The sequence below is a fragment of the Sminthopsis crassicaudata genome, chromosome 4 (assembly GCF_048593235.1).
Source record: "Sminthopsis crassicaudata isolate SCR6 chromosome 4, ASM4859323v1, whole genome shotgun sequence".
NCBI classification, from domain to species: Eukaryota; Metazoa; Chordata; class Mammalia; order Dasyuromorphia; family Dasyuridae; genus Sminthopsis; species Sminthopsis crassicaudata.
In genome coordinates, this window is record NC_133620.1 from 440812786 (window position 1) to 440838940 (window position 26155).

Consider the following 26155-nt stretch of genomic DNA (forward strand, 5'->3'; position numbering starts at 1 on the left):
GTTTCTCTCCAGAAGGCTGCTATAAAAATGGGAGAGGAAGAAATAGAAAGGGTATGGGAGTGGGGAAAGACCTCTTCTAGTCTTCTGTCATTAGCACAAATTGGTTTATTGGATCAGCTGGGACCATGGAACAAATGGAAAAACTCCACAGAAGTGCATTTGAATGAACAGCAGGCACTGAAATATGACAAGCCTATCTTGTGGTGGCTGAGGCTCCAAGCCAGGAATGTGAACTATGGATGGTGGGGTCAAGCTCTGGGAGGGTACAGGATGGCCCCTGTAGCTAATTTCCTATTTCATGAACACATTTTTCTAGGGCTTGCCTGCCAGAGTTCATTTGCTTTCAGGATCACCGCTCGGTCCCAAAGTCTCCACAACTTCTCTACTCCCTGCACCCCCTATACTGATCCAACCCTCCAGTAAGCTTATTGCTGAGAACATGGACTGAACTGGTATTCATTTAAACACAACTTTATTGGCTTCATTGAAATAATGTTAAACACTGAGATGTATTGTTAGCCCAGGTCAGTTGGAGAAGCAAAAACACTGACCAAGATGATGGTCCTCTGCAGTGCTACTGGTCAAAGGAAGCAGGAAGGAGGTGGCCGTGGGGGGCAAGAAGAGTGAATGGAGACATTTCAAGATACCCAGAAACCCTCGGGAAGAGACAAGTGCTCCGGCTACTGACCATCTTACTTTTCTCTAAATGGGTGGGAGAGTTCAAATGCGGTGGGGCCTGCACTAAGACTGATTTCACAGGTCTCCACAGCAAATGGATTCTCAGTTATTAGGAGGAATCCCACCCTGACAGCTGGTTGAGAGGAAACAATCCGAGAGGAATAGGGAGTTTGAAAGATAAGTTTGGGAATCCCTAGTGGAGATCAGGAAATGGCTGGCAGACTATTTCTCACATAGGAGCCTTCTGAGGTATGGCCAAGGGACCAAGGGGAGAGTAGCTGGGTGCCCTGGAAACATTTCCCAGGGAGAGAACTCTGCTGCACAAACAACACTCCCAGAGCAAGTGAGGGCTTGTTTCCCAGTGACTTCACTCCACCCACTTCTACTTCTCCCCGGGGTGCGGACCCCCCTCGGTCCAGTCCCATGATGCTCCCTGCCCTTGGGGCCCTGGCTTGCCAGCACTGACTAGCCGCTGCCTCTCAATGCCTTGGATCTCGGAAGAGGGCTCCCCTAAGGGGCCTGGTAGGGATGTGACCTTGGAGCTCTGCCTCCCGCACTGCACGCTGGCCGGCGGGGAGCTGGGCGATCCCCAATCTGTCCACACGGAGGCTCCTGGCCCCCACAAACCGCCTTTACCCAGGGAAAGGGGAAGTGGGCGAAGCAGGGGGCAGCACCTGAGGGCCGGCGGCTCCAGGCTGGCTCGGGTTTCAGGGGGGTGCCAAGCGGCCTGTCTGAGGCTCCTCTGTTCCCCGGCCTCGCACAGAACGTCTCTTGTGGCTTCCCCCCTCCCTCCGTTCTTCCTGTTGACTCTCCCCACCAGGCTCTGAATCACCAGGCTCCACAGGAAAGCAGCAGATGTTGACTTTGCTCGGGCGAAGCCCACGTCAGCTCCTCCGCTGGTGTCGGGTAGGAAGGCCGGGAGGTGGGGGGGTGGGGACTAGGAGGAGGCTAGGCCCGGTCATTTCCAAAGGATGGGGGTGAGGAAGAAAAAGAAGAGAGAGAGACAGAGAGAGGGACGGAGGGAGGGAAGAAGGGAGAGAAGAAAGGAGGAAGGGAGGGAAAGTAGGAGGGAGGGAGGGAAGGAAAGAGAGAGGGATGGAGGGAGGGGAAAAAGAGGGAGAGAAGGAGGGAGGGAAGGAAGGAAGGAAGGAGGGAAAGAGAGAGAGAAAGAGAGAGGGAAGGAAGGGGGAAGAGAGAGAAGCCCTGTCCAAGCCAAAGGGCCCTGAGACCTGAGGCCTGGGAGGGGTAGAGAAGCGGCTGCCAGGGGAAGACGGGCTGAGCGGGAGGACTGTGGAACCAATTCTTCTTGGCAGAGGCTGGCCTCCCTTCCTGAGAGAAGTATCCCTAGGACCCAGAAGTCAAACTTGGAGTTTGGAGGAGAGGGCCAGAGGGTGCCTTTTGTTCTACAGGCTCCCCTTCAAGTCTCTAGGGTCCCCTGTAGAAGAGGCATTCACAAGGTCTTCTTCCAGCTTCATTGGTCCACCTTCCCATTTCCATCTTCTTCGGGTACTTTCTTTCGGGCAAAGAATCCAAGCTACATGGAAGAGGTGATGAGGAGTGCTCATATTCCCCAAAGCCCTCGCTTGCCCATAACTGAGGGCAAGACCACAGGCTGCTTTCTCATTTGGGGGAGTGGTACAAAATACACAAGTTTACCCTTTTTCTCTGCTCCTGTCCTTTCAGTAAGCCTTAGATCCCTAGAGAGGCAGCATGGCCTGGGGGAAAGAAGCATGGATTCCGAGAACCTAAATTGAAATCCTGGTTCTGCCACCTGTGTGAGCCTGGCTAGTCACTTAACTTTGGAGCCTCAGTTTCCTCCCCTTTAAGGTGAGGGAGTTGGACTAGCAACTCTTAAGATCCCCTACATACTTGGGAACAACCCCCCCACTCCTCCAATGTTCCATGGAATAGTACTCACTTTCCAAAGACAGAAAACAATGAGGGCCAATAATAAAAGCCCTCCTATGACGCTGCCAACCAGGATCCACAATGAGACAGGAACGTGGCGGGCCTGGATTACCTCCAGGAGGCTCTGGAAGAAAAGGACATCTTTCTTTTCTGGATCCTCCAGTTAGTCCCCTCCCCTGTTCTGTCCCACAGCCCTTTTCCCCATCTCCCCCCCCCCTCAATATTTTTCATGAACCTCCCCAGGTAGATCCAACAACAGAGGGCTAAGAAGTCTCTCCAAAAAGGATCCCTTAAACAACCAGCAGAACCCCAGAGATTTGATTCTTATGCCTCATTTACTCACTGGATCACCAGGATAGCACATTGCATGACAAAGCTCAGTCACACTGCACCCACCTCACTCCATTGGGAGGCCTCCATCAGCTGCAAGACACTGCCTTCCTCAACCTCCAGTTTAAAGGTGCTGACCACAGTCACAGATTTGAACTTGGCCTGTGGGGACAAAAGGCATGAAAAATATTAGCGTGAGGGATCAATGGCCTGCAAATTGGGCAGAGGTGGTATGAAGCTCCTTGGGTGACAAGAATAGGATAAGAGATGGGTCCCTGGATACCATGTTGAAATAATGAAGAAGAGGAAGAAGAGAAATGGCATCATGGAGGGAAGGAGGAAGGGGGATGGGGCGGCTAGCCTAAATCTCTTAACATACTACTTTTTATCATCTCCTTCATTTGCCTACTCAAGGCCAATGGCTTCCTCTGGGATGCTGTCACTATGTCAAAATTTATGAGCTCAATTGTCACAGGACTCCGTCATCCTCTCCATCACCTCACTTTGGGTATCCAAATGTATCTATACACACACACATACAACTCCATTAATCCCTCTTTTCTATGAAGTTCTATGGCCTTCACAACCTGAACTACATAGTTTAACAGTTCAAAGTTTTGTCTTCCCCACTAGATACTGTAAAATCCTTGAGGAAAAGACCCTCTCTTATACTATTTTCTGATCTTCTAAATTACCTGGTACGAGGTATTGGATTTGGAAATAAGAGAGGCTTGAGTTTGAATTTTTCACCACACATTTGCTGTTTGACCTTGAACACAGTCTGAACTTCAATGTCCTCATCTGTACAATGGGGATGATTCTATCCCTAGCATTTGTCTCACAGAGTTATAAGGATCAAATGAGAAGATGTAAAGCATTTCTAAATCTTAAGGTACTGAGTCAATGTTAGTCATTGTTATCATTAGGATACTAATGACATGATGACAAAAGATGGGAATAGTCGATGCTGGAAGAGCTGTGAAAAGGCAGGCATATTAGTATAATATAAATTGGACAAGAAACTCTAGAGAGCACTTTAGAACTATGGTCCATATCTAGAGATCAGTGATAAAAAGAAAAGTCCCAAAGGCACCAACATGTTTATGCTGGAACTTTTTATAGTAGCAAAGAATTGGAAACAAAGTAGAAGCTGCCTGCTGACTCTGGAAGTGGTGAAGCAAGTTGTGATACATGACTGCAATGTAACACTCATTTGCTATGAACATAAGTGATCATGAAGAATACTAAGTAGCACAGAAGATCTATAACTGATGCAGAGTAAATAGAACTAATAAAAATGTGACAATGTCTACCTCAATGTAAGTAAAAAGGAAACAACAAATTGAAGCTCAATGCTGTGAAATGATAATGACCAAGTTTGGCTCCAAGGAAGAGGTGAGAAGCATTCCTCTCCTTCTCGGGGTTCACCGGCTGGATTTCTTTTTTAAGGACCACGCCTTAGCCCCTAATCACTAGCTTTCATTGATTGGCCAACAAAAGGTCCCAGGACAAGCCAAACTTAGTTTTTCTTTCAGCCCCAGTTGCCTTAGAGTGAATGTTATAGCAATTGTTGCTGTTGTTTTTGGCTAAAAACCCTGAGTCTTCTCCCAGATTGATTTTTTTTTTTTTAATTAGGTAAGAAGCCATTCTTTGCCTCAGGTCTCACCCAGTCTTAGTCACTGACAGACTGGTTGTTGTGGTCAAACTGAGACCTGGTGAAAATGTTAGCTTAAAAAGGCCAGGCCTCCCACTGCACCCAGGGCCATCTCCAGTCCTCCTGATCTATATCTTCCCTGTGGACCACATGGCTCTGGAGGAGAAAGTAAGGCTGGTGATCTTGCACAGCCCCTCTCAGAGCCAGTTCCCTGGCATGGTGGAGCTGCCCTTGGAGAACAAAGGACTGACCACAGCGATACGGGCATGGCACACAAGCTAGGCGCGGAGAGACTGGTTCCGTTTTGTTCAGTTGGGTTTTTTTTTTCCCTTTATAAAAAGGGTGGCTCCCTTTGGTAGTAAAACAAGGATATAAGAGATGGAGGTGTTTAGAAACAGGAGGATGAGATCTGGAAAGGGCCTGGATCTGGATCTCTTGGTTCTGGAGCTGCCAGGGAGGAGCTTCCTCTACCACAGGGAGGAGCCCTCTCTGTAACCCTGGGACCTTGACTGGTCAGCCCGAAGGCCAGAGCCACTGAGTGCTAGAAGCGAAGTTCATTCCCCGGCTTCAAGGCCGGTTTTCTACAGATACCGCTGAAAATGTAAGTTAGAGGGGCAGCAGGTGCTCAGTGAGCAGAAGGAAATGGTTTCTGGGGAAAGGAACAGCTCCACGAGGACAGCTCCGCAGCTCACCCTTCGGAAGAAGTCATCGTGGATGAGCCTCAGGAACTGCAGCGAGATCTGGGACCCCCGGGGCAGGCGGCCGAGGCGGCACCGCACCACTTGGCACCAGGAATTACTGCCGTTCTATGGGAGAAAGGGGTCAGCACCCACGGACAAGAAGGACCTCCTCCTTCTTCCCCCAGCCCCAGTACCCACCAGCAAGGCCCCATCACCTCCCCAGGATCTGTTTCTGGGTCTCCCCTCTCCAGCGCTAGGAGCTCGTACCAGATGGCTGACATGTCGCAGGTCCTCGGAGTGCACCGGAGCCGTGGAGGGCTCAGTCAGGTTCTGCACCATGCAGCTAGCCTGGAAAAAGCGGGCGTACAAGGAGAGGGTTCCCTCAGACCGGACTGCCAACCTCAGAGGACCCTTTCATTACCTCCCAAACGTGGGACCATCAATTTAGAAGCATAAAGGACCCAAAGAGCCATGCAATCCAATGCTTCCATTTTACAGATGGGGAAGCAGAGCCCCCTAAAGGTGACGAGCTAGTGGGAAGGCACAGGGGCTGGGCAGGGTACGAACTCCAAGGCCAGAGTCCTTTCTGCTGTCCCATGCTGCCTCCTTGGCCTAGAAAGGGCACTGCTAAGTCCTGGGTCTGATCCAAGATGCCCGCATTAAGGTCACCCGCATCCTTCACAATTCTCTTATCCTGTCAAGTTCATGGGCTGACTTCGGCCAACACATGGGTGCAGGCAGGACCGGGGGTCTGTGGCCTGGATGAAGAAATTCTGGGGAGGGTCCCACAGCCAGAGGGGCTTCAGGAAGGAGGCATCTTCCACTCACATTGTCAGTAATGATCTGGGACAGGGACAGGAAGTAACTGCCCCCATAGGCCACAGCAGGAAAGAAGGCAGAAATCAAGAGGTCGCTGATGGAATAACAACCGAGGTTCTGTACCTGATGGAGTAAATGGGGAGGAGTGAGGGTGCCCAAGGAAGGGTGACTGCCCCCTCTCCCCCCAGCCACAAGATCTGTGGAGGAACCCAGGAGAATCCCCTCCACCAGCCTTCTCCTTCTCCCCCCCATCTCCCCATCCAGGGCTCCACCCTCTTTGCCCGGCCCCCTTCTGTCTCTCACCCTGAGAGTGGTTTTGAACTCAGGGCCAGGACCCTCAGGGAGGGCCCCATAGGGGTGAACCTCATATCGGTGCAGCGTGGACTCACTTCAGGGTCACGACACAGACACCAAACCGGGAAGCACCAGGACGCAGACAGAGGGAGCAGGTGGTCAGCACAGGGACACTGGAGCATGGGAGGCAGGGCTGGGACAGGGACCCAAAGAGGGGGGCATGTGCCATGCAGAAGGCCCGGGAGCACATGAAGCACTGACACGGGCAAATAGCCAACCCCCCCCAACCCGTTCCAACCCCCTCCAACATGTCTGGCTGCAGCCTCTCTTGGAGGAGCAAAAAGGGAGAGGAAGGAGAGGGCGGCAGGTTCAGAGTCAAAGGTGCAGGGCTATGAGAGGTTCTGGACAAAGCGGACCATGGTGGAGGGAGAGTGGTGAAGGTCTGAGGCCCGGGGTCAGGGCTGACCGAAGGGCAGGCCGGGCATCGGGCCATACCTGGAGACCAGGAGCTCAGGCTCATAGCGGATGTAGGCAGAGGCCTGGACCACATTGTCGTGCAAAGTCTCATTGGACTCCAGACTGTTGCTGCCGGGGCGAGGGGAGAGTCATCATCCCTAACTCCTTTGTAGAGAATTCTTCCTCAAGAAGCACTATCCCCCTCCCCCATGTTGTGAAACCCCATCCCCCCCAGGCCAGGATGAGGGGCCTAGATGTTTACCTGGTGGCAGTCAGCCTTACAAGAGTTTGGCTTAGGAGAGAAGAGCAGCTGAATTCAAACTCCAAGAGGAAGGTCACCTGGGTTGGGGGAAAAGGGACCAAAGGCCATAAGGTCCAGGGCCAGCTTTCAGTCAGAGTACTGACCTCTGCACAAGTCTGGAGCATGAGCCAAAGATTCCCTGAGAGCCACAAGGGTCCCTCAACTCTAGGGGTTCTTAACTTTTTTCATGTCCTCCTGCAGACCCTATCTCACAATCATGCATAAAATAAAGTACAGAGGATTACAAAGGAGGCTAGAGGTTAATTAGAGATGTAATTTATTTTCTGTACAATTCCAGGTCCCTGGGATCTCTGTTGGAGGGAGTGGGGTCTGTGGATCCTGAATGAAGAAACTGTCTTAGGTATTCTCTCCCAGAACCCCATGGCCAACCTTCATTCCCCATCTACTGTAAACTTCTATGGGACCAGCTCCCTGGTCCTCTCACTCACGCCAATGTTCTCCAATTCCCCCACTCCTAACAATGCCCTATCCAAAAGAAAAGCGTTCTGGGCCTGGAAGCAGGAAAACCTGAGTTCAAATCTAGCTTCAGAAACTTCCTTTGTGTGTGTGTGAGACCCTGGGCAAGTCACTTACCCTGTTTGCCTCAAGTAGATAACCACTGTCCCTCCTTCATGGTGTTGTCAGAATCAAATTTCACACACACACACACACACACACACACACACACACACACACACACACACACACATGCACACACACACACTCTCTCTCTCTCTCTCTCTCTCTCTCTCTCTCTCTCTCTCTCTTTCTGAAAGCTCTTAGCACAGAGCTCAGCACATAGCAGGTGCTTTAACACATGTCCCACTCCCTCCCCCAAAGCCCATGCTTCAGAAGACTCCCAGCCTTCTGACTCACCTTGGCCCCGGTCTGGAAGACAGGGTGCCCTATGCTACAGAGCTGGCCATGTGTGGAAGTGGCTGCACACTCTACCTTGACAGTGGGGTCCTTCTGGGGGACAGAGAGTCAGAGTGTGAAGGGGACTTGGGCTTAAACCACTCCCCCCCTTCCCCCACCTCTTTTACTTCCTCCCCCACTCCAGTAAATCCCCAGAAGGGGGAGCTGACCAGGTAGTGGCTGTTTGCCCCATTCTCCCCCCCTCCACCCCATGGGCCACGGGAGGCAGCAGGCTGGCCAAGCAGAACTTCTGGAACTCTCCTCCTTCTTCCTTTCCAACATCTGCTCCTACCCCCCGCCCCTACTCCGAGCACCTGAGGCATGAAGCTAGCCAGATGGAGGCTCCTGGAGAAACTGAGGCTCAGATTGGTATTGTAGGCGTTCTCCTTTCTGTTCTCGAGAGTTGCTGACACCAGCACCTTCTGCCGCCCACCTCGAACCACAAATGGCTTTTTCCTGAAAACAGAGTTGGGAAACCAGTAATTGCTGACGGGAGCTCTGGGGCCCCAGAAACTCTCCTAGAATATTTAATTCAATCTCACTTTACAGGTAAAGAAACTGAGGCCCAAAGGAACATAAAAGGTTTGGACAGTTTAGGTACCAATTTGCTACTTGTCATCTCTAAACTAGGCTCTTGATTTCAAATCTAGTCATTATCTAGAAATCCTTGTATCCTTGGGAAAAGCAAGGACGGTTCTATTTTTGTCTCTGAACCTCCAGATCTCAGCACAGTGCTTAGTGCATAGTAAGTGTTTAATAAAGAGGCATTCAGGTGGCCCGGGAGGAGGTGCTGGGCCTGGTATCAAAAAGCCCTCCATTCCAAGTCCATCTTCAAGCACCGGAAGGCTGAGTGACCTTGAGCAAGCCCCTTTACTTTGCCTAGCCTCAGTTTCCTCACCTGTAAAAGGGAGACAATAAAAGCACCTATCTTCTCAGATATTATGGAGGATAAAATTTTACATATGTGTATATGTATACACACACATACACAAACATATTTGTGTGTAACTATTTACATATTTAAAGTACATGGGAAATCTTAAAGTGATGAATAAATGCCAGCAATTATGATAATGAAGTGCTTGTTGATTGATGGATGCACCTCCCTTTGCCCCCTTCCCCTCTCCCCATTCTGTCCATCCACTTCCCTTCCATCTGGTCCCAGTTTGCTTCTCACACCTGGAGCCCCGGATGTCCATGTCTACCTGGAGTACCAGGTCAGTATGGCATTCATTATCAGGCCCACAGTCCTTTGAGAAAGGTACCTAGGAACAGGGGACAAGGTAAAAAGAGGTTGAGGGGAATATAAATGGCCCAGAAGGCAGGAAAAGCAAGAAGTATGTGGAGTGCAGGGAGGATTACTGGGAAGGACTGGACACCTTGTCCCAAGGTCAGAGGACATGTCGCTCTGACCACTCCCATCTCCCCTCTCTCTCCTTCCTGCGAGGAGATGGGAGTGTGGGGGGCGTAACACAAGGCTGGAACAAAGTGTCAGAAGCCAAAGGCAGGGGTCACTAACCAGGTTTCTAAGGGAAGTGGGCGAGTCCTCATCGAGCACTGGCCTTGGCTTTGTGGAGTTATCCAGCTCAAAGGTCACTGCCAGGGCCAGCGGCCGGAGGTAATCAGATGCATCCTAAGAGAAGGAAGACCAAACAGGTCATGGGACCCATAGCCTGACTCCTTTCAGACTCCAACCTCAGCCTCCCCACTGGCCCCCTAAAGTTTTGGTCCTTTTGAAACCACCATCTCCAGGAAAACTTCCCCCAGCTTCGCCGAGCCCCTTCCTTACCAGCACATGGAAATGCAGCTGCTGACAGGTGGTGTTCCCCACACTGACCCTTAGTCTCCGTACAGGCAGCCTCTGGCCAAAGCCGTCAAATGCCGCCCGAGCCCCGGCTGTCCACTCGTCCAGGGAGGCGGTGAATCGGACATCTAGAGAGGAGAGTTGGAAGGGTGAGGGCAGGAAAAAGGGGGGTGGGCTCACCCACTATGCCTGGAGGTGGCTTACAGAAGTGGCGGTTCCAGCGGCCTGGGGTTCGGGAGGTTACTTGGAAGCAGAGGTCGGCGGTCAGGCAGGTGGCATCCTGGCCATGTCGCTGACAATCCCGGTGCACCACACTGACTGCTGGAGGGGTCACCGTTAGCGATGGGGCCAGATGGACGATGGGGCGGGAGCTGGGGAATTTGAGGGAGAGACCCCACAGAGGTGAGAAGCACATGGGAGCAGACCCTACCGAGACTGACTCCCCACGATCTCCAATCCAGATGACTTCCAAAGTTCCCTCTAAAACCTGATATTCTAGGATTCTATGCCTCATTGTTGCTCCTCCTTTTAAATATTAAGAGAAGGAAATAGGGGACCCCCTCTCCCCTAGAGAAACCTGGTACTTGAGCTTTGGTCCCACACCTGAGCAGTACAGCTGCTCCCTGAGCCCCCACAGCAACATCCACTAGTTCATCCCCGTCCAGGTCCAGTCGTCCATCCACACTTCGGCCAAAGTAGTTGAGTGGCTGAGGCATGGAGGCAGCTGAGATGCGCTAGAAAGAGACAGGAAACAAGAACTAAGGCTCCTTCCTGTCTCTAGTAGGATCCTCACTCCTCCCGGAGCACTCTTCCTCCCCAATCTTCTCCAATCCCCTCATTAACCACTTTCAGGACCAGGGATCACAACAACATCCCCTGCAGCTTTCCTAGCACCATTCCCCCAGTACCTCACCAGTATTTCCACCCCAGCTCCACCAGGGTCTGAAGAGGGTCTACAGCCTGATAATCTCAGGTAAATGGGACAGATTCAGGGCTTTTGGGGATCTCGCTGGAGATCCCGGAAGATTAGGATTCTGGGCCTCAGTCTGACATTTGCTAACTATATGACCTTAGGATCCCCAGATTTTCCTGAGCAGGGCAGGTCTAAGAATTGCCAAAGCACCCCCCCTTCCCAACACAGTGTTCTTCTGGCTCCCCCAACCTGCGCAGGACGGGGCCGGATGCCATCCTGGGTCCCATGATAGATGTACAGAGCTCCTCTGTGTCCATCTTCTAGGGGTGCCCCCACAGCCACATCTGCAAAGCCATCCTGGTTCAGGTCAGGCAGGGCACCCATTGCAAAGCCAAAACGAGAATCCTGGGCGGGGTCTGGCTGCAGGGTTCTCCAGAGGATCAGCAAGGGCTATGGGAAAGCATGATGAGTAGTCTCATTGAGGTCTCTTCTCTTCCTGCCCACCCCCAATCTTTCCCAGGTATTACTGTCTCTGCTTTATTTCCAGTGTATCCTTACCCTACTCACTTGGCCCACTAGGTAGACATACACTCGTCCTGTCTCCCGATAGTGGGGCCCCAGATACATAGGGGCAGCCACAAGAAGAACATCGGTCACCCCATCACCATCTGTGTCCAGGGGGCAAAGTTCACTGCCAAAATAGGAGCCGATCTATGAAGAAGGAAAAAGAATAATGCTGAACACTCCCAAGAGTGGGAAGGGACCTAACGCCCCTTACTGCATGGCCCCAGTGGCTGAGGAGCCCCCCATGGATGGATCTCAAACCCAGGAGACTTCAGAGTTCTCCACTGGATAGTGATTCTCATTGCCCCTCACACTCTTCCTGCCATGTACACACCTGTTCCCCTTGGAGGCTCTGGGCAACATTCATAGACCCATCTTTCTTTAGCTGGAAAGCGATGACTTTCCCTCGATGTTTAAACCGAGGGGCTCCTGAGAGAAACAGGCGTCGTCCACCCAGGAGAATCAAGGAGGAAACTGAGTAACCTAGAAGTGGGGAGATAGGGTTGAAAAGAAGGAAAGCAGGGAGAGATCATGGGGTCAGAGTAGCAGAAGACAATGGGAAATTAATAGAGGAGCAGACAATTTTTGGATTCAACAGGCAAATGGAGGGACCTTTAAGTAGTATATCTTCTGAGGTATAATTTATCTAACTCTCTTTAAAAAATCAATTTTAGGAGCAGCTAGGTGGTGTAGTGTCTAGTGCAGGGGTTCTCAAACTAAGGCCCAGCAGGCCTGATGTGGCCGCTGAGGACGTTTATGCGGCACCCCCCCTCCCCAGGTTATGGCAAATGGACTGAGGGGCGGAGACAGAGTGTAGAGTGTGAGCTTTTGTTTTTACTGTAGTCCGGCCCTCCCACAGTCTGAGGGACAGTGAATTGGCCCCCTATTTAAAAAGTTTGAGGACCACTGGTCTAGTGGATCAGCCCTGAAGTCAGGAGGACCTGAATTCAAATCTGTCTTCAGACTTCCTAGCTGTGTGACCCTGAGCAAGTCACTTAACCCCAATTGTTTCAGAAAAAAAATACAGAAAAATACAGAAAAAAAAAATTCAATTTTATTTTCAGTTCTGAATTTTCTTCCCCTTTCCCTATAGAGGAAAAAGAAAAAGCCCATCATCAATATGTATAGTCATGCAAGATAAATTCCCACATTAGTCACATCAGAGAGACAGACAGAAAAAAAGGTAGAGAGACAGAGAGATCCTCACTCTGCCCTTGGAGTTCACAAGTTCTCTGAGATCCACTGAACACTCACCCAGGTAGGCAGCATGATTCTGGAGAGCAGTAGGGAACTCCTCTTCCAAGGCCGTGCGGGGCGGGAAAAGGCGGTGGCCCTCCTTTAGCCACAGCACTGAGCCCCCCCAGTCATAGGCCCCCACCATTCCAAATAGGATCCCATCCTGTGGGAATGGGGAAATACTGAGAAGTCGTAGGGATTACTGAAGAAGCAAAAAGGATTCACAGGGAGACACTCATTTGTAAGAAGGAAAGGGTAGCTGTCATCTAGAAGCTTAGCCTTTCAAAGAGGAGTTCACCTAGGAGGGCCAAGGTCACCTTGGGCAGATTCTCAGAGAGAGACTCACTGTATATAGGTGAGATTAGTGGGGCTTAGATCACCTGGCCAGAGAGGGGGGGGCGGGGTCGGCAGCAGCAGTAACAGAATGTCTAACCTTTAGCTGATGGGTAGAGAAGCCAATCTGAGACATCTCTAGTCCGAAGGAGCTTTCGTTCTCCCCATGGGAACCTGGGGTAAGAGAGAATATCGGGAGAATGCAATGAGACACACAGGTCTAGGCCAGGATCTCCCAATTCTTTCATTTCCAGTTTCTTCTGATCCAAGTTTCAATTCCCATTAAAATCATCCTTTTTGATGCTTTAAAGTTAAAAGAAGCTTCCTATTCAGAGCTGTCCAAAAATGGGATGATGCCTTCACCAGGCATCACCTTGATGGTAAAGGTTTTCAGAAAAGAGCTGTAGAGGGATATTGGGAAAAGGTTCAGGCTCTTGGGGAGCCACTGAATCACAGGACCTGGGAACAGGACTCTGAGATTCTCAGCTTCCATATCCTACCCTCCAAGCCAAAGATGCGGTCTCCTAGGGCATCCACAATGTCAGTCAGTGCAGCCTCATCTGTGACGTTGAAAAAGAATCTCTCATCTGGATCACTAGCAATGTCCCTGATTTCCCGAAGAAAGGAGCTAGGATCACGTTGCCTTCGAATGTAGTGACCCAGGACCTGGGTAAGGTTACAGATCTCAGAGCTGGAGTGGTAATGGGTAATGGAGCTTGGGGGGCAAAGGCAGGGTTTGCAGAGGTGTGAGGTGGTACTGCTGTCAGATGGAGTGGTAATAAGGAATGGGGCTCTGGAGACAAATGCAGAGGTGTGATGTGGTCTTTCCCTCCCTTTTTTCCTGAGGAAGTCATCATTCCTCAATATCTCCACCTTCCCGACCCTACCTCCCACTGTTTCTTACAGCAATCCCATATCGGGTCACACTGCCAGCTTCACAGGCCTTGAGTGCTGCTGGAAGTTCCTCCCCATCATGGGATTCCCCGTCTGTGACAACAACTAGCAACCGGGCAGCCTCTGGCCGGCCCCCTCGAGAGGGACTGAATCCTTCTGTGCTGGAGTAGGAGGGAAGGAAAAGGCAGGGTGAGACACTGGAGTCTTCCACCCTACTCCTTTGACACACATACACATATTCCAACCTAGGATAAACTGGGAGAAAGAGACAGAAATGAAAGGCTGGAGCAAAATAAGTCTCATTATCAACCCCTTCACATCTCCACTACTCCTTCCTTTTCATTAGCATCCTCCATACCTCATCTGATTAATATTTTTTAATGCATAAAACTAAGTCAATGCCCCCAAAGGATTTTAGTAGCACTCTAATGGCTCCTGCAGAAGGCCCATTCTGACTCCCAGTAATTGTCTGCTAGCTCATCTCAAAGATTCAGAATAGTGCAGTTTCATAAGAAGTGCTGAACAAGGGGCAGCTAGGTGGCGCAGTGGATAGAGTACCAGCCTTGAATTCAGGAGGACCTGAGTTCAAATGTGAGTCAAATCTGGTCTCAGACACTTAACACTTCCTGGCTGTATGACCCTGGGCAAGTCACTTAACCCCAGAATCCAAAAAAAAAAAAAAAAAAAAAAAGTGCTGAACAATCAGTGCACAAATTCCTGTTTACCTTGTTGAGAGGCTGCTTTAGATTCTGTGACTGGCAAAAAAGTTAAATCAAGAATTTAAGGGATGAACAAACTTGATCTTGTCTCTCCAAGGGGTCCCATTTGTGTAGAGGGAGGAGCCCTTTGTTCAGAGAGAGTTACAGGGAAATGCTAAGGTCATGAGAACAGGCTCAGCTCCAAAACTTACAAAGTAATGATGAGATGAGTCAAACCTGTCTCCCTCAGTCAATTATAATGCTAAAAGATTTCAAAGACCCTAGGAGCACTTTAACTTCTTTTAACACTTTACTTCTCAATCACTGCCCTAGAATCCCTGGGAAGTAAAGAAAATTAGTGAAATGTTACCGATACAAGTCACAAGTGACAATTTCTATTTTTTATAAAGAGAAAGCAGTTACTCGGTTACTGCCCACCCATGAATTGACCTGACACTGTAGGTACTCTCTCAGATAGCTTAGTAGGGGCTCACTTCAAGATAAAGACCGGAGAATTTATAGTATTTCTGTCGTTAGTCTTTCTTGGTTGGTTATAAGAATGTCTTTGAGTAATCATATTTAGATATGTGCCTAAGTTTTTTCTTCCTTTCATAATAAGTATGCTGATTTACTTACAAAAATCCATTTACAGTAGATGAAAGAGGAGCTGGAGGGAAGAATTTAGAACTCAACATTTTTTAAAATGTTGAAAAAAAAATTTTAAATAGCCATTTAGAGAGGCTTTGCTGCTAAATGTAGGAAGCAAAATGGTTAGAATTTGATCAATTTTCATTTTTGTTTTAATGAAAACCTTGTGGACCTAGAAAATAGCAGCAATTATTTTACTTCATTAGGTTCAGACTGCTTTTCTAGCATCACAGGTCCTGGTGCCACTGTATATATCCATCCTAATTATATATGACTTCCTGCCACATAGTCTATATTTAAATCAAGATGTGTCATATCCCTAGAACATAACTGGAATCTTCCTATCTCGATGTGTTTGCTTCTGGAATGTCTTCTTTCCCTATTCTGGATTCTCTTCTCTTTCAATGTACTTTTTCACACTTAATAAGTACTTAATTTTATTTATTTATTTATTATTATTTGCTGAGACAATTGTGGGTAAGTGACTTGCCTAGGATAACATAGCTCGGAAGTGTTGTGTCTGAGGTCATATTTGAACTCAGGTCCTCCTGACTTCAGGGCTGGTGCTCTGTCCACTTCGCCACCTAGCTGCCCCAGTTGGTAATTTTATCATCTCTAATGGATTCAATAACCATCTTTATCACATGATTCCAAAATTTACATATAGGATCATAGATTTAAAGCTGCAAGGGACCTTAGAGGTTGAGTTCAACCCTCTCATTTTACAGATGAGAAAACTGAGGCTCAGAGAGGTTACATGATCTATCCAGATTAATAGTAGCTAAATTCCCAAGTAAGAGTCAAAGCCTGGTCTTCTTGACTCCACTCTGCCATATGAAGTCCTCATCTCTCTCCTAACATCATCAACTCCTTGCTAGACATCTCTACCTTGATGTCACATAGGCATCTCAATGTCAAGGTATCCAAAACAGAACTCAATATATTTCTCGCCAAAACCACGCTCCTCCTAATTTTTCTATTTTTGTCTAGGCCACTACCAACTTTCTAGTCACCTAGAAACAAAACCTCAGCTCCATCTTAACTCTTTCTTCATCCTCTCTGTCCAACAAATTGCCAAATACAATCAACTAAACCACCATACCTTTCTCTAATTCATCCCTTTGTCTTTAGGAATCTCTAGGATAAAATACAGATTCCTCTCAAACTTATTTTTTAAAATTTTTACTTATTAATTAAAAAATTTTTTAACCTTAAAGCCCTTCACAATCTGATACCAATAAATAATTCCAGTCTCAGACAGGCATTAAATGTTCCAGCCAAATTGACCTACTTGTTCCCCATACATGGCATCCCTTATTTTTTGTCTCCAAGCCTTCACACAGGCTGATAGCCATGTCTGCAATGCTGTCTTGTCAATGTCTCTTTTCCTGATCTCCCAAATTAGTAATGGTCTTTTACTTGAAGACCTCACCTAGTTTGTTGTTGTTCACCTTTCTAGTACATCTGTCAACTATTACATGTCTATTTTTTGCATTTGTCTATATATTTCATCCCCCTCCCAGACTATGAGCTTTAGGGATAGCAGGGACCAGTTGATTTATGCTTTACACTTTCCCTACCCTAGAAGAACGCTTGGAAGAAAGTACACCATAATTATATGTTTGTTAAATTGAACATTAGACACCTGAAAAATATATTGTACACAGTGTATTAACTGGAAATGCCATAGTACATTAGTGCTGAATGCACACAAAGAGAGGGGCTCCAGAGCTGATGAGGTTGGTCAAGAAAAACTTTCTGGAAAAAATTAGTTTTGAGCCAAATTTTGAAGGAAGGGACAGAAAACACATATTTTTGCAGAAATGGGGAGTGGGATGAACCAGTCTCTAGTTTATTAAATCCATCTTTTGTCCCCCTGAAAAACATCAGATACTGACACATCTCTAGCCCTATAATTCCTTTTCCATTTGCCACAGTGTCTCGAAGATCATTGAAGACTTCTCAGCAATCTAACAAACAGTCCAACTTCTCTTCCCAGCCTTCTTCCCAAGTTTTATTTCTGTTAAGAGTGTCGCCTTAGATCCCATACTTAAAGTTGTAGTCTTAGCTTTCTCTCTAACTAGCCCATCATCACATTAGTTCAGAAGGTGTCTGACACTCACCTGCACTAATTATGATCATAATAGCTTCTAAATTAGTTTCCCAGACTCTCCAATTCCCCCTTCAAAAACCTTCTGGAATATGCCTTCTAAGGCAGAGATCATGCAGGTCATTCCCCTGCTCTAAAAAAATATTGTTTTAATGATCAAATCAAACTTCTTAGCCTGGCATTCAAGGTCCTCAGCCATCAGGTTCTCACTTACTTTTCACATTATGCCCCTTCAAGTATTCTACATTCCAGTCACACTGGACTAAGAGTCCTTGAACTCAGCATGACGTGGCCAAGCCTTGTGCAGCCCCCCCTGGCTAGGATGTGCTTGGAATGCATGGCTCCTTCCTCATGTTCCCTCCCTGAGATTCTCTAACTCCCTCCATGTCTTGGCTCAGGGGGAGCTTGCTTCCCTGTGGGTTTTCCTTGGAGCCGACAGCTATCAGGACTTTTCCCCTCCTTCAACACTGGTAGGGGAGATTTCTCCTTCACCAGATTCCCCATCTAGCACATCCCTTCTTTTTGTCCTCTGTGCCCATGAGCGTAAGCTCTTTGAAAACAGGGATCTTTTGTTTTTATGACTTCCAGTTTACCTTCTATTTGCTTTCCTTTCTTTCCCACACCCATCCCCTATCAAAAAGCATGACTCAAAAGCATGAGGATGGATACAATTCACCTTACTCTCTCCCAGAATCCTTCCCCACGGTTCCCAGGACCCCCCCTCCCCTCCCTCCATCGCCCCTCCCCCACCTCACCAAGCCACCGTTATGGCCTGAGCTGTATGGGTTTCTCGCCCTTCTCTTCGGCTCAGGTTCCGGGCAGCTTTCACGACCTCTTCCTTGGTCCGGAAATCTCCAAGTGACCATTCATGTACGGCAGTCTCCCCATACTGAACCAACCCAACCTGGAGAGGGACAGTTTTGTTGATAGCTCTGTCTATACCTGCCACCCATCTCTGACTCCCACCCTCACCCCTTCTCACCTGTATCTGTTCGGGGTCAATGAACAGCCTCCCCACTAGTCTACGCAAGAAAGTCTGAACCTCAGCCCAGGGATAGATGCTGTTAGAGCCATCCAGGACAATGACCACGTCCATGTAGGTGGGGCAGCCTAGATTTTGGAGGCACAGAATGGGGAAGCTAAAGCACATCAGGGCAAGAGTGTGGGAGCAGTGTCAACAGAAGGGGGCAGTGGCTGAATAAATTGGTACATGAAAGTAATGGGTTATTGTTCTATAAAATACGATGAACAGGCTGATGTTAGAAAAGCCGGGAAAGATTTACACAAACTGATGCTGAGAGAAACAAGCAGAACCAGGAATACATTGTATACAATAACAGCAGGATTGTGAGATGATCAATTAGGAAAGGTTTGGTTCAGTGATCCAAGGAAATTCCAATAAACTTTGGATAGAAAACACCATCTGCACCCAGAGACAGAGCTATGGACACTGAATGTAAATCAATACCTGCTATGTTTACTATTTTCCTTTTTTCTTCTTCCTTTTTTTTCCCCCTTGGGGTTTTCCCCTTTTGTTCTGATATTTCTCTCCCAACATGATTCACAACAAAATGTGCTTTTAAAAAATGAATGTACATGTATAACCAGAAAAAAAAGGAAAAACAATAAAATGAGTTGGGAAAACCGTGTGGGGGTAGTACAAAGAATATTGGTTGGGGAATAAGAGAATGTGGGCAAAAACCCTAGCTTTGTTTTTTATTAGCTATGTGATCATGAGTAAGTCTCTTTTCTTTATTTATAAAATGAAAATAATAATAACAACTATTCACAGTGTTATTATGAGGATCAAATAATATTTGGAAAATGCTTAGCACAGTGCCTGGCACAGAGCAGGGGCTTAAATAGGCAGATAGATGATAAATAAGTAAATGAGAGGTTTCCCTTCTCCGGTCCCCTCCCCACCACTCACGCTGTGCAGTAGGTGCTAAGCTCCCCCGGGGTCGGAATGAGGCATCCACTTGGGCACAGATCCCAGAACTGTACACAGAAGTACCACAAGCACGAGACCACAGTGGGGCACAGGCCTGAGGAAAGAGAAATGGCAGGAACGTGTAAGGGCCCTTTAAATGGGCGGACACAGTGCATCGGGAGATTGAGGCCCAGAAGTAATTTCTGTGGACATTAGGACTGCCCTTGGGCGGGATCCTGGCCATATTGAGATAGTTTTGTAATGGGTGACTCTCTCGCTGATTGGCTGTGTGTGTGACCTCACAGGCCCTATGTAAGCCCACTGCAGGCAGCAACCGCCCTCTTTAATCTGGCATTCTTCACCCTGGCTTCCCAGCCTGGTGGCCAAGCCAAGATGGATAGCCAAAAGAGGTAAGGGTTTTGGTAGTGAACACATGGGTCTTCTGACCAGGTGTTCACCAGGGAACCAACAAGTCAGGGCATCAGTTAGGGCATTATGTGAGTAGGTATAATAAAGGCTTTTAAGATTACACGTGGCTGTTCTTGAGTGCGCTACCGGTTATTAAGCTATAGATTCAAGAGATTGTGGCCAGAGACCTTAGAAGGCCTCAGAGGAGGCGAGCCGGGTAGAGCTCACACTGCAGAGGACAGTGGTCAAAGGTACTCTGGTGGGTCTAGGACAGACTAGTAATTGTAACTGCCAGGAGAGCACGTACAAATGGCGCTCAACGTGGACGCATCAGGAATTATCAGGTTTTGAAAATATTTAATATTCAGAATTAAGATTCTGAAAGATCCGGTAGAAACGCCACTTAAGAGGGAAGACAGAGAAGCAATATGGACCCAGGTAAATCTGGGATCAGGCTCAAGGACACAGCTGAACATAATGCTTATTATATAAAGAGGTTAAAGAGCCAGATGGAAGATCTTTTAACAAAGATCACCACTGAAGAACAGCAGGAAGCTTGTAATCAAGCTCCACAAAGGCTATCCCCACACCCAGTAAATAGAGCTAGGAGAGGGAGCAACCTAGAGCTAATGCGATTGTATGACAGTAGAGAGTATAAAATGCCACAGCAAGAGTTGCTGGAATTGCAGGTTAAACTACAGATGGAGATAGAGAAAGAAGAAAAAGCTAGGTTACTACAGATAGAACAGGAAGAGTTCAAACCAGTGGCTGAAACTAAGGAAGGAAATAAAGGAACCACATGGATTAAAGTTGTAGAAATTCTTCTTAGCGTTTTGTTGGTTTACCTCCTGCATTGTTGTTTTAAGGAATTTATTGATTACTCTTCCATTGAGAAGTTTAGTTCTTTTTATGTGCAAAGCTCAGGTTTGATTTTAAATCAGCCTTTGGGGAATTTTCCAATTCTTCTTCCCTCTGCCTCACCTTCTTGGGCCAAGGGAGAAGGGGGAGGAGGAAAAGGAAGGGCGATAATACCATCAGTACTGCCCATTAATCCATTTAAAACTCCTGTGTCTTCATTTCAAAGGACAGGAGTAGGCTTTATGCCCCAAGGCAAAAAGGAATTGTGGGGTATTGAGTATAATCAGAAAAGTTTTAAAAATACAGTTCAGTTAATTTCTAAGAAACCTTACAGGGACAAGACCTTGCAGTTAGAGAGAGTGGAGTTTTATACTTGTAAAACTGCTAGGATTGTCTTTGGAGAGTTGGAACTCCTCTTTTATTACCTCGTGGATTTTCCACTTCCACAGGTGAGCTTGATTTCCCAACCCCCTACGGGTACTTATAAAACAGTGTTTATGTCTAGAATGGGTTGGAAAATTGTTGTTTTAATCACTAGAATAAATAGACAGTGTGTGATCTTTGACCCAGGAGGAAAAGTAATATCAGATTTATTGATTCACACTCCTGGAGTACAATTCGGTATCAGAAACTCAAACTTTGATTTTTAGGCAAAAGAATTCAGGGATATAGCCAGAGTGTTCTAGTAAAGTCATTACTGCACAGACTATCCCCAAGATCTCTTCTAAACAAGAGAAGGGAATTTTGGGATATGTGATTGCTTACAATTTTTAAATTTTGATTTTACATTTTTAAACATTTTTGATTTTACATCTTCAAAGTATTTTGATTTTACATTTTTAATCTATTTCGGTTTTACACTTTTAAATTATTTTGGTTTTACATTTTTAAATTCTTTGCATTTTACCTTAGCAATGCACTTCGGGCATACACAGAAAGTGCAGCTAAGTGACAGACTGACTTTTGTCTGACTTGTTAATCTTTTTGACAACAACTTTGTTTCCACTGTGATGTGGAAAGGCCTGGATGGCATTTGGAAAGGCCCAAGTTGGGCCCCAGGGACATTCCTTCCTAGGTGCAGATCCAGCAGCAGAGTTCATCCCCACCAGAGACATTTGTAACCTGGGGATCCAAGAGAAGGACCAGACAACAGTCCAGAGAGACCAGCCAGATGTCCGCAGCCCTTCAGACGCTGATGGCAGCGATGCCCCTCCTGACCGTGACACCAGAGACAGCAGACACGGTTCCAGTGTTGCAGCTGAGATGGACTGTTTTGGGTGATACACGATATAAAGACTGTAAATGGACAATGGGCCTGCTTGCTTCTCCCGTGGCCACTTACCATATGGTGGCCTGGGGAGAGGCTTTGCCCTATGCTTTCTATTGAAGGACTATGCTTTTAAATTAGTGGGTGAAAAACCAACACACCCACCTGCCATTGTTATTGAGACAATGTTACTGGACATGACTTTGCTTATGTGCACCTGTGAAACTAGAATTGTTCTAGAATTGTGAAAAGTGCAATAGAGAATTGTGATAAACTAGAATTGTTCTAGGATTGTGAAAAAGTGCAATTGAGAATTGTGATAAACTAGAATTGTTCTAGGATTGTGACAAGTGCAATTGAGAATTGTGATAAGCTAGAATTGTTCTAGAATTGTGACAAGTGCAATTGAGAATTGTGATAAGCTAGAATTGTTCTAGGAGTGTGAAAAGTGCAACAGAAAATTGTAAGAAACTAGAATTGGTCTAGAACTGTGATAAATGTAACTAGAATTGTGACAACCTACCTACTGATATTTGTTAACTAGAATTGTGATGTTTTACCTTGTTGACTTCCCACCTCAGTGTTGACATCCTACCTCATTGGCATCCAACCTCTTTGGCTTATTATCTCGAGTATGACTTTGATGAATGGGTTGAACACTTGGGCCACTGTTGAGCCTGGTTCTCATTGTCATACTTCTGTTTACTGATTTGCTGCTTTGTACCTCCTTGGGCATAACACTGTCATCTCATGGATCAAGTGAACTATAGCTGATGGTAAAAGTTTAGCTTGGTGAGATGTGCGGTTCCCGCAAAACAAGAGAAAGGGAATTGTAAGGGCCCTTTAAATGGGCGGACACAGTGCATCGGGAGATTGAGGCCCAGAAGTAATTTCTGTGGACATTAGGACTGCCCTTGGGCGGGATCCTGGCCATATTGAGATAGTTTTGTAATGGGTGACTCTCTCGCTGATTGGCTGTGTGTGTGACCTCACAGGCCCTATGTAAGCCCACTGCAGGCAGCAACCGCCCTCTTTAATCTGGCATTCTTCACCCTGGCTTCCCAGCCTGGTGGCCAAGCCAAGATGGATAGCCAAAAGAGGTAAGGGTTTTGGTAGTGAACACATGGGTCTTCTGACCAGGTGTTCACCAGGGAACCAACAAGTCAGGGCATCAGTTAGGGCATTATGTGAGTAGGTATAATAAAGGCTTTTAAGATTACACGTGGCTGTTCTTGAGTGCGCTACCGGTTATTAAGCTATAGATTCAAGAGATTGTGGCCAGAGACCTTAGAAGGCCTCAGAGGAGGCGAGCCGGGTAGAGCTCACACTGCAGAGGACAGTGGTCAAAGGTACTCTGGTGGGTCTAGGACAGACTAGTAATTGTAACTGCCAGGAGAGCACGTACAGGAACGTCATTCCCAGATCCCAGGGCCGGATCTCATTCCCCCTTCTCGAGCTGTTTCCCACTCCCTACCTCCCCCATAGGGTCTAAACACCATCCATTTGGTCCTTCCCCACTCTCCGTGCCATTAACTTTCTGCACTGCTCCCTCAGTGGACTCCTAGAATGGATTCCCCATCGTTAACTTCCACAATGCCCCTCATTCCCACCTCACCATAAAGCCCCCATCCACATCAGTTTTCAGCAGTGACATCCCAAGATGCATGTTCACAGCTGGACTCGAAGAGTTTCCCAGTGGATAGTCACCTGGAAGTGACAGGGAAGTTGGTGAACACAGGTTTGGGGTCGGGAGTGGAGAGGGAAGGAATATTTAGGAAGTCATGGGAAGCAATCAAATGTTATTGGGAAGCGGGGAGTTTGAGGAATAAGAGGTCAGGGTCAAAGAGTGGAGAAGAAGGCTGAAAGGGAGTGGCCTCTGCTTACCCAGGTGGCCCTTGGCACAGGAGGCATTAGGCCGCTCCTCCACAGGACAGAGATACACATCTCCTCTCCTATCTCCGGAAGGTCCATCCCAAGGGGCACCCACCAACATCCTGTGAGACCAAGGTTGTGCATGAGCATGGCTTCCCGGAGCATAACCCTAAAGACAAGCTGGTCCCAAAGCCAGAACTTCAGTTTGTGATCACCCCAGTTTATTCTCCAAGATCCCAACTGTCTCATTCCTTCTGAAAGTAACTACATGGCGATTACTCTCCTATTATCTATGGCTCGTGGGGGATAAATAATATTGGCCCAACCTAAAGTCTATCCTTCTGTTTCCCTACAGGCTTCTCCTTAACCAGCCCCACCCCAGCGCCAGCCCTTTCTCCTTTCTTCCTTCTCATTCGGGTTCCCTTTGACCATCATGATACCCCGAGTTGTCCCAGGCTTCCCTCACCATCCACGTCCTCCCCCCACGTGCTGCAAGACACTGTATCCGAACTCGGCCTCCGGTGGCCCATGAAACAGGCGAGGATGACTATCATCCAAGTTGAAGGAGAGGCAGAAACCTGGGGGAAGGAGGGATGGAGGGAGAGAAGATCAGTCACGAGGTCAAGGGCTTAGGGGAAGCCACAGGAGGGCTTGGCTAAGTGAAGAGACCTCTGGCCAGGACATGCTGGCCCGAGCCGCTGGCCCTCTCCTTGTCTTGTCTCTAGCAGCATTTCCATCTGCGCCTGCTGGCCCAAGGGTGTCTTCTTCTACCTTGTCTCCATCCAGATGTCCTGTTCATCCTGTCTGTGGCTCTTAGCCACAATGACATGCACAGCTGTGAATTCATTCCCGCCCCCGAAATCTCTTTCACAGAATCAATCTAAAGGGTCGGGTTACTCAGCCCCCCTTTTCCTCCCTGCCCTCACCCAACCTGGGAGGCTCAAACAAAAGTAGGGGAATGGCAGCTTTCTGTAACATCAGAAAAATTCCCCAGTCCCTGTGGGGTCCAGGGGTTAGACAGGAGCCTGAAAAGGACAGGACACTGAAAGCTGTCTCTTACAAGTACCCCCTGTTTCTCCATCTCCCCATGTCAGTGTGTCTCATGCAGGCACACACAGATTCCTGTGTCTTCGGCCTCAGCCCCGGAAACCTCAGGATCAATTACCGGGGTGGGGCAGCCTGCCCACACACAAACTTCTCTCTGCCCCCACCACAGAGGTCCCAAAGCTTCACCACCCTTCTGCCTTCCCAGCACAGCGACATCCCACTCCCTAACTAGGCCCCTGTTCACTTCCTGAATAATTTAGTCCCCTCCCAGAGACCCCACATCATGTCCTAGCTGGTCCTCTCCTTCCTAGCCCAAGCTCTCTCCAGACTCAGAACGGGTATTTTGGGAAACATAGATTATAGGGGAAAGCTAAGATCCCCTTAAACATGGCCAAACCACCCCCGCCTTTTAGGGTTCCCTCCCTACTTCCCAGACCATCCCTTCCCCCTCCTCCCTTCCTAACAAATGCCTCTCCAGAACAAAGGAGTGTCTCATATGTCTTCAGACCCCCCTGGACACTAGGAAGTCAATAGGTGGGGTGGGACTGCATGTGGTCATTGGTCAAATATTCTTAGGATGCCAGCCACTCTGGCCGAGGGGGACCCTGAAGAAAAGGGGCCATGTGGAGCATTCTGGGTGCCACTTTCCAGAAGTCTAGGCACCAATTCCAGGTAACTAAGCAAAAGCTTCCACCAGCACCACAGGAAAATTCTCCTACTATCATCCTGGGAGAGGAGGGAATAATCTGTAATATGGATTCAAAGTCACACTTTTCAGAGCCCTGTCCTTAGGGCTCCCAGCAGCAGGGCGTCTCCTCCCCCCACAAAGGACATTCTTACCCCTAAGGTCCCAGCCCCCAGACATCCCACACACCTGCCTCCCCACCAAGCCCCAAATGGTTAACCTCCCTCACCTGCCAGGAGCAACACGGGGAGAGGGAGGAGAGGGCTGAGGGAGAGCTCCATGTCTGGCCGCTGTTCTGTCTCTCTGAGGAGTCCTCTGTGCTCCTGTCCCGTTCTGTTTTCTTTACTTACCCTCCTGTCCCGCCCCCCTCCCATTGGCAGCTAAAAATAAAGTCAGACTGGCCAGGAGGAGGGATGCTGGGGAGGCTGGAGGGAGCCCCATGCCAAAGCAAGGGGCCGTAACAGTGAGCTTCCCAGCCTCCCCTGCTGCCCCCTGGCGGCCTCGTAGGGAAGGCCTGGTGGAGATTCATCCCACCTCTCCCTCCATTTCTCCTTGGAGGGGGTGCTTAGGATTCCTTAAGCTGATTTTATTTATCTGAGGTAGGGAAGGTAGGAGAACCATGATGCTTCCCTGCCCCACCAAGCAGATTCACAGGCTGTGGCTCGGACCTCAAGCTTTTTGGTCCTGATTCTGTAGATTAATCAACTGGAAGGGCTTTAGGAGCAAGCGGTGGCTCTAAGGGGACCAGTTCTCCCCCGTGGCACGTCATCCTTGTATCCTAGCTAAGACGCTGGGTGACATACTGGTCCCAGTTTCCCCCCTTCCTTTTGCATCCCTAGTACTGAGCCTTCAA

General features: G+C 48.2%; 1 protein-coding gene across 3 annotated transcripts; it reads right to left on the bottom strand.

The window, feature by feature from the left end:
- On the bottom strand, nt 1-26126 carry ITGA10 (integrin subunit alpha 10). Of its 3 annotated transcripts, none has more exons than XM_074263304.1 (30): nt 25532-26126; nt 24037-24148; nt 23583-23692; nt 23314-23405; nt 19166-19280; nt 18218-18345; nt 17991-18139; nt 13790-13940; nt 13386-13551; nt 12986-13059; nt 12571-12715; nt 11651-11799; nt 11311-11463; nt 11002-11202; nt 10443-10573; nt 10044-10210; nt 9825-9967; nt 9555-9668; nt 9215-9300; nt 8350-8491; nt 7997-8086; nt 7082-7158; nt 6859-6948; nt 6373-6457; nt 6079-6192; nt 5518-5598; nt 5263-5376; nt 2983-3078; nt 2597-2710; nt 1-2212 (listed from the first exon to the last, which is right to left on the bottom strand). In XM_074263304.1, the coding sequence occupies exons 1-30, from the start codon at nt 25674-25676 to the stop codon at nt 2150-2152; spliced, it is 3597 nt and encodes a 1198-aa protein (XP_074119405.1). In that variant the 5' UTR covers nt 25677-26126; the 3' UTR covers nt 1-2149. The 3 variants fall into 3 exon arrangements, 2 of the variants coding, with proteins under 2 accessions (XP_074119405.1, XP_074119404.1); XM_074263303.1 differs by having other exon boundaries at nt 2-2212; nt 7997-8089; XR_012481405.1 differs by lacking the exons at nt 1-2212; nt 2597-2710; nt 2983-3078; nt 5263-5376; nt 5518-5598 and having other exon boundaries at nt 6134-6192; nt 6373-6556; nt 7997-8089.
- Nucleotides 26127-26155: the final 29 nt, after the last annotated feature.